Genomic DNA, 11,775 nt, shown 5'->3' on the forward strand with positions numbered 1-11,775 from the left:
CCTCTGTTGACTGCAGTTATTGCGGCATCCATTTCCCTCTTATATGTGTCGCGGAGGGTTGTGTTGTGGATAGCTTCGGTGTTCACTCTCACCTGATTGTCAGAGGAGATTCTAGGTGGTGTTGTTATTCGAGCTCGGAGCACCATGCCAACGAGATAGTGATCCGAGTCTATATTGGCCCCCTTATATGTTCTGACATTCATCTAGGCTGAGAGGTGGCGGCGTTCGATCAACACGTGGTCAATTTGGTTGAAAGTGGTCCTGTCTGGTGAGGCCCACGTATGTCTGTGGACCGCTTTCCGCGCAAACCAGGTACTTCTAATAACCATTTCGTGTGACCCTGCTATTTGAATAATCTGCAGTCCGTTTTCATTTGTTTTTTCGTATTAGCTATGGGAGTCAACGTATCGCCTGCATACGGGCTCCTTCCCTACTTGGCTGTTAAAATCCCCAAGTATGATTTTGATATCAGATCTGGGACAGGCTTCGAGGGTTCGTTCTACTGCCTCGTAGAAGGTATCCTTCTCCGACTTTGCAGTCTCCTCTGTAGGGGCGTGAACATTAATGAGGCTTATATTTCTAAATTTGCCTCGCAGGTGCAGAGTGCATAGCCGTTCTCTTTCATTTTTTGGCTGACTAAGAAACCTACTCCGAACACATGGTTTACTGGATGACCACTATAATATATGGTGTAGCGGCTCTTCTCGAGGAAACCGGTTTCTGTCCAACGCATCTCCTGTAACGCTGTTATATCAGCCCTATATTGGGACAAGGTATCGGCTAGCTGATGATCAGCTTTATCTCTGTACAGGGCGCTTAGGTTCCATGAGAAAATGCGCAAATCGTTAATCGTTACGTTTTAAGCTTGGTATTGGCCAACAATTTGTGCCATGTACACTAGTTTCTAGGGAAGAATGTCCTAGTCGCCCTTGAAACAAGTTCGATGTTCTAGCAGGATAGCATTAATGACGAGACGGCAAAGGGGTTTGTTCGAATGCATGAAGAGCAATCTGACCGTTCGTTTTCCAGAATCAAATATGAGATGACAGAAGTTCAGCAAAACTCGAATGTCCTATAGTAACTGGGTCATTATATTCCCCCTAGTTACTCTTTGAAATGGCTTGATTTTTCCATTCTTTTCTGCATATCTGAATATTTTCCGAGGAATTATGTCCATTTAATAATAAATCGTTAAAATATATTCAGGAAAATAACAAAACGTAAGATGTCTGCATTATACCACCCTCATAGTTTTCCGGTCTCCTTCCTACCTACCTTTCATAAACTTCAGGCTACCATTCAAAGTTGGTAGTTTTTTGTGGTTATGTTGTTAGGAGCTATTTGGCTGCCTAAATAATGACGAAAATATTCTACGTAGAATGAAAGGGAACTGAAGGAACTCTAGATTTTCGCAGAAAAATATGAGGTAGGAAATCATAAGATAAACATGTTTCCTTCCATTCATTACCGAGAACAGCGGTGGGATACGAGGGAAAACGTTAACTTGTTATGAAAAATCAGGACCACAAATTTCTCCTACTTAAATTGAATACCGAATTCAATGCGTTGAATGAAGTAACAGTTTCAATAGGGTATTTATGAGATACTTTCGTAGGATAGATACCATTATATTATTTTACATGGGAGTAGTTTTAGCTTTCTATGCAAGGCCCGTACTAGCCATTGTGCTCAATTTCATGGCGTTTTGTTGGCAACTGAAAACCTGTATTATGGCGTGCTTCCAGAAGGAAAATCCAATCAATTTGAAGAAAAGAGTTCCTCACTTGCATGACGCTGCATTAGCTCTCGTGCCAGGATCGAGTAAAACCACTTTAATGTTAATAAAAATAATTTTTTACTTTTCACTTAAACTTCCTTGAATTCAAACATAACATTGAATTTTACAATATTGGAAATAAGGTCAAACAGCATCTTTTACTTCACAGAATCACAACTTGACAAGAAAATGGTTTCAATATGAATTGGATTTGACCTAAAAAAAGTGGCAAATTCATTCCGCTCAGAGATTCCCTTCGATTCAATATCTAATTTGATTATAGTTTTCTATTCTTTTGATTTGACAGATTTCTGTTGTCCATGTCTCAGTTTATGCTACTCATTTATTTACTCATTTATTATTGATATAAAGTTCGTTTTGCATTTATCCTAGTGGTTTCAGTTACAGTTAGCCTACCAATACTATACTTAATTGTTTTTAATTTTAACACTTTCATTTAAAAGTACAATTGTTTATATTTAATTCATCGATCTATTGGCCGAAAGGAAAATAGTTTATCTTTTTCAATGTCAGTTTTTCTTCTTCTCTCTGTAGGTCTGTAGGTTCTACTCATGTTACTATGCTTTTCGTACAAGGATACTTAGTTAAAAATTGCATGTCGTCCATATTTTGATTGTAAAATTTATTTACAGGAAATATCCGGTATTTAATGCTATCTTTGTACAGCACAAAGGATTAATGTAAGAAGGCAAGCTACTATCAAATTTATTAGGGTTTTGCTTGCTGCCGGCGGATTTGTATGGTAGGATGTAAGGAAAACAAGAAATCCACTTGTCCAAAGATGTAATGGTCTTAGATTGCCTGCTCCTTCGTGTTGCATGGCAGCTCGATGTTCACTTTTGATGACGTGCACGAATACGCTGTCCGAATCTGAAAGATTCAAGCAAAAGTTTGTGAAAGTTTGTTTGGCATAGTATGGATAGAAAGTGAGGTAACATATTAGATAGCTGAGAATATGTATCCCTTTCAATTCAGGTTTTAATAACAAGCATCACCAACAGACGAAAGTAAAAAAAGAAGTCATTGTTTTGAAATTAACTGTATTAGAATGTAATCGATGAACATAAGTGCTACAAAATCCAAGAGAAGATGGCCATGGTATCAGAAAGGCTTTGTTTTTATTAATCGTCATTTCTCAAATGTCAAAATGTCAGTTATATCCAGTCAAATGACCAATCTTGCATGGCTGGTGACCACCAAGAAGGGAGACCTATCACAAAACATAGAGAAAAAAAGAAAGTTGGCTGTGCAGGTCGTTCCACAAATTCTGAAGGATCAAATCCCAATTTGCTGGTCTCCTCTGCCTCCCGCTCGCTCTAGTAAGATGCGATCATAGAGCAGATCGCATTCCAATCCTCCTAACGTGCTACCAGTCTCCGCACTAGAATTCCTCTTCTCTTTTTTCTACAAACTTTGGACAGTGAAATATTATGTGCTCTATGTGCTCGAAGACTCCATCGCAGTTGCCTACTTTAAACCTTTAAAAGCACTGGCAATATCTTTCATGCTCTGTGAGAACCTAGATGAGATTATAATTGATCTCACCGTGCCGGGTCTCCAACTACTCCCTGACGGGAGGAGCGATGTGGTTTGTAGAACAATCATACCCGTTTTCAATTGAGCGCGCCGCAAAAACTGAACAGAACGCAGGGAGCCAAGACTTATACAAAATTAATTCGGTTGCTGATCGTCACGGACTTAAGACGAATGTAATTTTAAGGTTTGGGTAAAACAAAACCTTATTAAAATCGGTTTACCGTCTTTCTGTCTGTCTGCCCTTCTTTAAGGTTTTGTGTAAAATAAAAACTTATTAGAATCGATTTGATGCCTGTCTGTCTGCCTTTTTTTTGTGAAAGGAGGTGGAAATCTTTTAAAGGACTCTGGAATCGACACGCCAGATTGTAGGATTTTTACCCACTAAACCACCTTCGACTCCCACCCCCCCCCCTCTCCCTTGGAATCACCATAAGGTATTATGTCACGGGGCTGAATTAGCTCACTTTAGCCATTTCTCCACTCTTCTATGCGCGACGTTCGTACCGCGTATTTCTCATCTTTTCCACTTTTCGCAATTTGCCCAACCTCCCTGCGATGTTAGCATTCTCTTTACCACATCTTCCGACATCAATGCTATCTAACGTTTCCTCTAAGATTCTTCTCTCATCCTTAAATCTCAAGTGGAAGAATTTGTGCTCTGGGTTGAGTAAGTTGTCCAAATTGAACCTGTAGAGATACTGGCGATATTCCACACTCCCCATCAGAAACTGGGTGGGATTATAATTAATCTCCCCATGTTGTCTCCTCGGCCACTTCTTGATGGTGGATCAGCCTGTATGATCACCGGCCCTTTTCCGAGTGGTCCCAACGCTTCTACCATTTATTTACAGATCTCTTCCTTCCAGCGTTCTTCGTCTGCGACGAAGGACAGACTAACTTCAGTTTGTATATACTGAACATCTCATCTGCCAAGATATAAATTGGCATCATTTCAGAGCTGACGAATGAAGCCGCGTCTGAGACGGTTCTGAAAATAGAACAAACCCTTAGGACTGTCCTCCTATATGCCGCAATGAGTTTATGTAGATTACATGATATGCGAAATGCTTTTCCCCAGAGATGGCATAAAACAACTTCGAGCTCACCACCCTGGCAATAAGTAGCCTACAAGTATACCACGGCCCTCCTCAGGCTCAGCATTATTCTTGTGAGTGCCATATTCGTCGCGGATTCCTTGTCAGAAGCATATTGCACTTCCTGTTTAAAACTTAAGCTCGTATCTATCGTCACTCCCAAGTGTTTGATGGTCGGCTTGGAAGTGATGATGTGACTGCTGATTCTATTTCGGGCCACCAAGGTCATCACCACGTAATATTTGTTAGTACTGCTCTTTCCGTGAACTGCATTTTCGGCCAAACCAGTAACCATTTTGACGGCATCAATGGTTGATCTGGCTTCGCTCTCGACGATCGGAATTAATCGATTGTAAATTATTTACTGTATATATATAGCCTAGATATTACGGCGAGCTTAAGGGCTCTGTCAAGTATGCCGTATGGGCCGGGATCTTTGTTGCCACCTATTCTGCTGCAGATCTCCAACAGCTCGTCCGTGGTCAGTGCAGGAATCGACGTCACATTCAGAGGCCTCTCTTACTGGGAGACACACAGATAGACAACACCTGAATGATTTTCAACAAGAGAGTAGGGCACGTGAGCTGTGGGGATGACAGTCCTCTCAATCGTCCCATCACAATTCTATAAGCGCTCCCGGCAGATTTACATCCGCTTCTGAGCAGGACTCCTTAAAGCATTCCCTCTTGCTCCACTGAATGGCAAGCTTGAAGTTTGTGCGGGCTATCTTGTAGCGTACTCATTTTGTCACTCCTTCCGCAGTTGAAAGATAAAAGGCTGGTGATCGCTACCGGTGTAGTCCACGTTAAAGTGCCACAATATACCACATACCAGTGCAGGGCTGACAAAGGGTATGAGTAGGGGTTACCCTAGCTTTTGTAGCTTCCTTTGCTCGAGGAATTCTCCTTCTTAAGACATGCTGTAAGAACTTGGGAAACATATCTGGCGTTGTCGTGGCGGCTACTTTTAGGGTAGCATTAGTAATTCCATCCAGTCCTGCAGTCTTATTTCCAATAAATCTCTTTGCTGCATCTAGAACTGCCTGATTTACCACCACTACAGGAACTTCGTTGGGGTTTACATGTTCTGCAGCAAGACTCGTATAGTTCACATCTGCTGAGAACAGAATGTTCACTATATTCTGCAGCTATTTAGGACAAATAATCGGTGCGGAGACGATTACAGCGATTGACACTAAATTTGGTGGAGAAGTGTTAACTCACGCATACAGTAAGTTACATAATTCTACATCAAATTTGAGGGGGCTCCCTTACATGCAAAAGGAGCGTGTAATTCTTTTTTCACCAAGTATAGTCATGTGGGGCATCAAATGAAAAGTCTGAGTTAGTGCTTTCCGAAGCCGATCTTAGTTTTGATATTTATTGGAAAGGTGGGTAATGCGAGGAGTCAAAAGTGATAATTTTTTTTTCACGAGCCCATTCTCAGAAACTGCCCAACCAAATAATCTGAGAAAAAATCAAGAAGCCGCCACTATATGGTGCCTAGGCTCCGAAATACCCTCTATACAAATATCTGTTCAAATAAAGTTGATAATGGTATATTTCTATAACTTTTGATAATTTACTGCAAAACCCCCTCAAGTTCATCCTAGAATCACAAATGTAGCCTTTAACATTGAACCTGGTCGCACTAAGTTTGGTGGAAATGGCACTATTACTAACAAAGATCTAGTAGGCTTCTGTGCGAATTCAAGACTTTCAAAGTGCCTTGTCGTTTATTTCGAATTTATTCAAAGTCTTAGAATTTGCACTGAAGCAGTAATCTTTTTTTTGCGATTTACATCAAACTTGGCAAACTTTAAAGTTTTATATTATACCCTGAATTACTGCAAAATTTCATTGGTATGGACGGTATATGGGAGCCTAGGCATCGTTTATTGGCAACTTTGTAATTTTTTTTAAGATTTTTCGGTTGCGTACGTTCTGACTATGGGTCCATGAAGGAAATGACCCACCGCCATCCCCCTGTGCATATCATATGTCAGAACTGAGACCAGCTTTGAAAAATACTAATCGAGACCTTACATTTTTTTATCCCACAAAAAACGCAAAACCTTAAAAAGAAAAGTTCTTCATACGTGGTTGAACCAGGGCCCGCGAGGGTGCCCTCAGCACAATGGGTCCTTTTTCTATGTGAGTTACTAAACGTCACCGGCTAACACCCGCCAAATAATCGGCTCAGAGAAGAAAGGAACAAAGCGAAGAACCCCATCGATTTCACTTGACCTTTCAATTCTCCCGCACGTTTCAGCTTCCACCAGTTTAGTTTGCCATTTCTACTGAAAGAATCTTTTTCTTTTCGCTTCTTGATTTGCGCGGCGTTGACAATTCACTTCCCTTAACACCAAATTTGGTGGTGCATGCAGCGAGTTGTTGACTATAAAACCCGGCTAAGGTATACCTGGAATCATGAAATTGCAGTAATTGATTGTAGGTCAAAGTTGTCAGTTCAATTTAATTGAAATATAACAAAGTTTAACTTTGCAACAGTTATATTTTTGTAACAATTGGTGAGTTCGATATGATCCGCCTCCAGTAAAGGGTGACTACGGACGTCAAAACGACTATAAGATTCTAGACCGATATGCCACCCCCTACCTCGTGTACATTTTTCAACGTCTCCTTGAGGTCGGCCTAGTATTTAATGTTGAGAAACATATATTCTTACAACGGCAAGTGAAATTCCTCGCTCACGTGGTTATCCCTGAAGGTATTCTTCCGCAGCCAGGCAAGGTGCAAGCGATTTCGAGGTTCCCGCTTTTATAAGCGGCCAAAGATTCCCTCCTGAATACGTGATCCCAGAGTCTGTCCAGGCAACTACCAACTACCAAGCAACAGCTAGTGGAGCCTGGCAGCCAATAAACTTCTTTTCCTTCACCAAAAGGTTAATCAAATTTGGCTGTCAATAAACCTCTTTTCTAAGCAACTGAACCCCGGTCAACGTAATTACAGCATCTACGATCGTGAGTTATTAGCCGCGCAATGAAATACTTTAAATATTCCCTTGAAGTCAGGCCATTCACAGTGTTCCCGAATCATAAGCCACTCAGATTCGCCTTGAAGGAGAAGTCCTACAAAGCGTCCCCTCGCCAACTTCGACACCTGAGCTTTATCAAAAAGTACACTTCCCAAATTCAACACGGTGTCTGGAAAAGGTAATGCAGTTGCCGACGTTTTTTCACATTTTCCCACCACCGGTGATTGTACGGTGATTACGGAGGCGTAGAAGGACAACGCCGCTCCTCAGAGCTTCAGTAAGAATTCCAAATTATTATTTACGGAGGTTCCCATCTTTGGCTCAGACAAGAGTCTAGAATATATATTCCGGCTGATTTCCTCAATTAAGGCTGGCAGTGCATCGCATGCTAGAAGTGTAAAACTACAAAACATATGAGGAAAGAGGTAGGCGTGTTCCCTCAGTTCACCAAGTGCTTCCACACAATCAATATTGATCCAATCGCTCCTTTGCGAGAATCCACACGGTTTTAGGTATTGCCTCAAAATCATCGATAGATTCATTTGGGGGCCTAAGGCGATATCTCTCAAAGACATAACTACACAATCTTGTGCCGAGGCCTTCTGTCCAGAGTGGATTCCACGTCTCTGTGTGTGCCTCCAGTTATAATTACCGACCATAAATACAGTTCTCCATTTCCTCGATTACCGGACAACCGCGTACCACTCGTTGTCGAATGGGACGTCCGGAATATGGCGCAGGATGCCGAAGGCCACTGTAATGGCCCAATATAATCCTTTTTAGGATCGAGATACTTGCCGCAAACCTCGCGGAGAGGCATGCGGGGAGAACCTGAGACTCCCCAGCAATTCTATGCTCGATAAGGCGTGATCTTAACACCCGTCTGCTGAAGAACGCAGCGCGGAAGTTGCCACCACCTGTTATCCTCGAGAATGTGGCCGATCTGCCGAGGAGCCTCGACTTGGAAGACAGTGTAGCGCCCTTGTAGGGCCTCTACGAGGTCTTCACCTTTTCAGCCTTGATTTCGAAGGTACGTCCAAGAGGGTCTCCCTGGCGCTGCAGAAGCCCTTCTTCCCGAAAAAAAAAACGCTGCTTAAACTGTCAGCTGGAGAATGTAAGGAGAACGGGTCTTACCTTTCTCTTATATACAGTTGCCCCTCTTCAGCAAAGAATCTTCTCACTTCCTGCCATTAGTGGCTTTCTTTGTTTTTAGAAATACCCTCCTAGCAGCATAGGGCTGTTTCCGGTGGTTCAGTTTTAGTATGAGTCATAAGATCTAAATACGTCCATATTGGATACCTACAGTCAAACTAATTAGGCTTTGGGGGAATTATGATTCGTTCCAGGTTCCTGTGAGTACAAAGGAACTCGGAACTGATTGAAATTTTTTAATTCCCTAGTTTGTAGGGTTTAAATTAGCATTCAGAGATCCTGGACCCTTTGCTAATAAGATTTTAGTTTTCCATGCACAAGGCTGAACTAGTTTTCGCAGACAATGGATAAAGTCCTTTGATTGGTTTCTGTACTAAATTCCTTGAGATTCAATTGCAGAAAAGCATCAGGTCGCCAATTAAATAAATCGAAAGGCTGGACGTACAGAAACTGCACTCAAAGTAGTGCTCTGCAATCACAGAACCTAAAGCTAAATTCCAATGTGCGCATCCTTTGTTATCCTGGAAGAATCAATTTAATAAACGGATCTAAAAAGACCTCACCAATTGTTCTGCTTTAACCTTGGCATTTAGTTCACTGATTTCGCAAACAAGTGTACCAAATTTACTAAGCTCATTTCATCCATTATGCACTCCACCGAACGATAGATTACATCCATGTTCATTTGCAACAAGGATGACTCTATTCCAGCAACATCAAATTAAGCCCTAGTCCGATTTAAAGGATGCATAATTACAGTACAGCAGGCTTAGGAGGACAGCTCGTACTCGTGGGTTATACGCTCTTGAAGTTTCAGATGTCGGACCTTACGTGGATTGTTTGTTCTCGTATGAAAGGGACTCATCTGTCTGCAGAGACGATAATACCCCCAGCATTCTCCCTCCGTACTAATTGCTATCAGGCTTTGAATTAATTTCACATCTAATCCGCAGGCATCTTGGAACGTTAAGCACGTAGCAAAACGTTTAATTTTGAGCTAAAATTGCAATTTTACCGTTACATCGGAAGAATAGAGCCGCCCGCCTGGACAGTGAAGACTGCAAGGCCGAAGAGGCAAATTGGGAACATGAGGGTGTTGCTGGGCATTAACTGACGGCAGTATGTCCATTTCTGTGGCATGACGGCGAACCGTTTATGCACTTTGAGTATTCTCCCTGCAAAAGCAATTAACAAGACCGAGTGCAGTATTTTGGGGGCGTGTGGGGGGGAATTGGGCCCAGCAAAGTATGGGAATTTGTTCGGGGATAAAGGTGAGCTGAAATTAAATTTTAAGCACAACAGTACCAAGTGTACCAATGAAATGTAAATTATTGCATTGAGGCAAGAGCGAATAAGTTGGAAAACTAACAGCGATTTGCATAAACGAGTAGTGGAAAACGTTGGGGGGTGGATAGACGGCCTGGAAAATGTAAACATCACGAGAGGATTGCTCGGTGAATTATGCATAGTTAGTGTTTCTAGAATTCATTATGCTCGTCCATTTTTCCAGTTTTCGCATAGTTTATCTGATGTGCAGGTAAAATTTGTAGAAGGTAAGCTTGTTTGTAGGTTCCGAAGTAGTTCGGGCTAATGGCTCGATAATGCTGCTCGAAAATGAAGTCTGTATTAAACGAGCTATTTGCCTTTGATTTGGTTGTTCATGATGCAGTATTGGGAAGCTATATAATCGCAGTGAATTTATGTGTATCTTTGCACAAGTGGAGCCCTGAGCTCATAATTTAAACCCACAATTAGATTCAATCGTCGCATAACATAAACAAATAAAAAAGCTGATGCACTTTGATTAAGACCGGTTCACTGTCTGTCTGTTTGTCCGCCACACTCAATTTTCTCAGAAACGATTACCCATATTGTTACGAAAGGTTGGAACTCTAAATCCTCAAACATGTGAATTACATTATTCCATGTTGAACTGGAGGGGGGAGGAGAGTCCCATTACCCATAAAAGAGGGTTGCAAAAATTTGTTCCACCAAATATAGCCATGTGGGATATAAAATGGAAGGTATCGATTAGTACTTTCCGAATCACCTATTTGCTTTGACATTGGTTGCAAAGGGGAAGAGTGCGGGGGTCTGAAAAAGATCAGTTGCTTCAATTTAAGGACCCGTTTTCAGAAACTATCCAATCGAAAAATGTGAAAAGAAATATAGTGGTCTATGCCCACAGTATCTAGGCCTCCAATAACGTTAAAGTATATTGCTATATTTCGAAAATTTACTGCGAACCCCATCAAGTTCATTATAGACCCGTAAAGTTTGCTGTAATATGCGCTTTAATGGGAGCTATCATGCTGGCAAGTTTGGTGGAAATCCTACTATTATTAACGAAGTAATAGTAGATCAAAGTGCGAAATTACTACTCCCTAAGAGGTAAAATGTCAAATTACCACTCCCTTAAAGATGAAATGTTAGTACCACATCGAATTGAATGTCATCAACGGCGCAACAACCGGTATCCGGTCTAGGCGTGCCTTCATAAGAAACCGCAGACAACGCGTTTTTGCGTCGAGGTCCACCAATTCGATTTCCCTAAAAGTTGTCTGGCATCCTGGCCTAACCCATTACTTCATATCAGCCAGGGTCTCCCTCGTCTACTTTCCTCTTTCTTCCATAGTTATTGCCCTTGTAGACTTTCTGGCCTGGATCATCCTTATCCCCACGGTTTAACTGACCCTCCCACTGTAACTTAGTGAGCCGGATTTTGCCTACAGACTACATCATTGTATAGGCTACGAAATCGTTCATCCGCATGTAGAAGGCCAAAAGTTACTCGGGCGATTTTTTCTCGAACACGGTCAAGAGTTTGCAATTTTTCTTGTAATAACCCAAGTCTCCGAGAAATAGATGAGGACTGGCAAGATCATTGTCTGGTACAGTATGAGTTTTGACTCTATAGTGAGACGTTTCGAGAGGAAAAGTCCTTGTAACTTAAAATGGGCTCTGTTAGCAGCCAACAGACGTGCGCGGATTCCATTGTCATAGATATTATCGGTTATGTTTTTGAACCAAAGTTGTAGTCTTCTATCTTTGTTGTTGTTACGTGACCAGCGCCACTTGATGTTATTACCTCTTTGCTTTTTAGTGCTGATATTTCCACTTTATATATTGTTCCCTTCATCAATGTGCAGCCCAAGACGTGGCGCCAATTATCTCTGGTTGTTTTTCCCATTATATCGA

At 41.6% G+C, this 11,775-nt stretch overlaps 1 protein-coding gene across 3 annotated transcripts in view; it reads right to left on the reverse strand.

The window, feature by feature from the left end:
* Positions 1-1,836: 1,836 nt before the first annotated feature.
* The window catches only part of LOC119660264 (basement membrane-specific heparan sulfate proteoglycan core protein-like), a 514,615-nt gene continuing 504,676 nt past the window's right edge, over positions 1,837-11,775 (reverse strand). For all 3 annotated transcript variants that reach the window (XM_038068722.1, XM_038068723.1, XM_038068721.1), the window contains one exon: positions 1,837-2,668. In XM_038068722.1, coding sequence (XP_037924650.1) covers positions 2,451-2,668 — 218 coding nt within the window. In that variant the 3' untranslated portion in view covers positions 1,837-2,450. The remainder of the gene's footprint in view (positions 2,669-11,775) is intronic.

Source organism: Hermetia illucens, chromosome 6 (assembly GCF_905115235.1).
Source record: "Hermetia illucens chromosome 6, iHerIll2.2.curated.20191125, whole genome shotgun sequence".
In the NCBI taxonomy this organism is placed as follows: domain Eukaryota; kingdom Metazoa; phylum Arthropoda; class Insecta; order Diptera; family Stratiomyidae; genus Hermetia; species Hermetia illucens.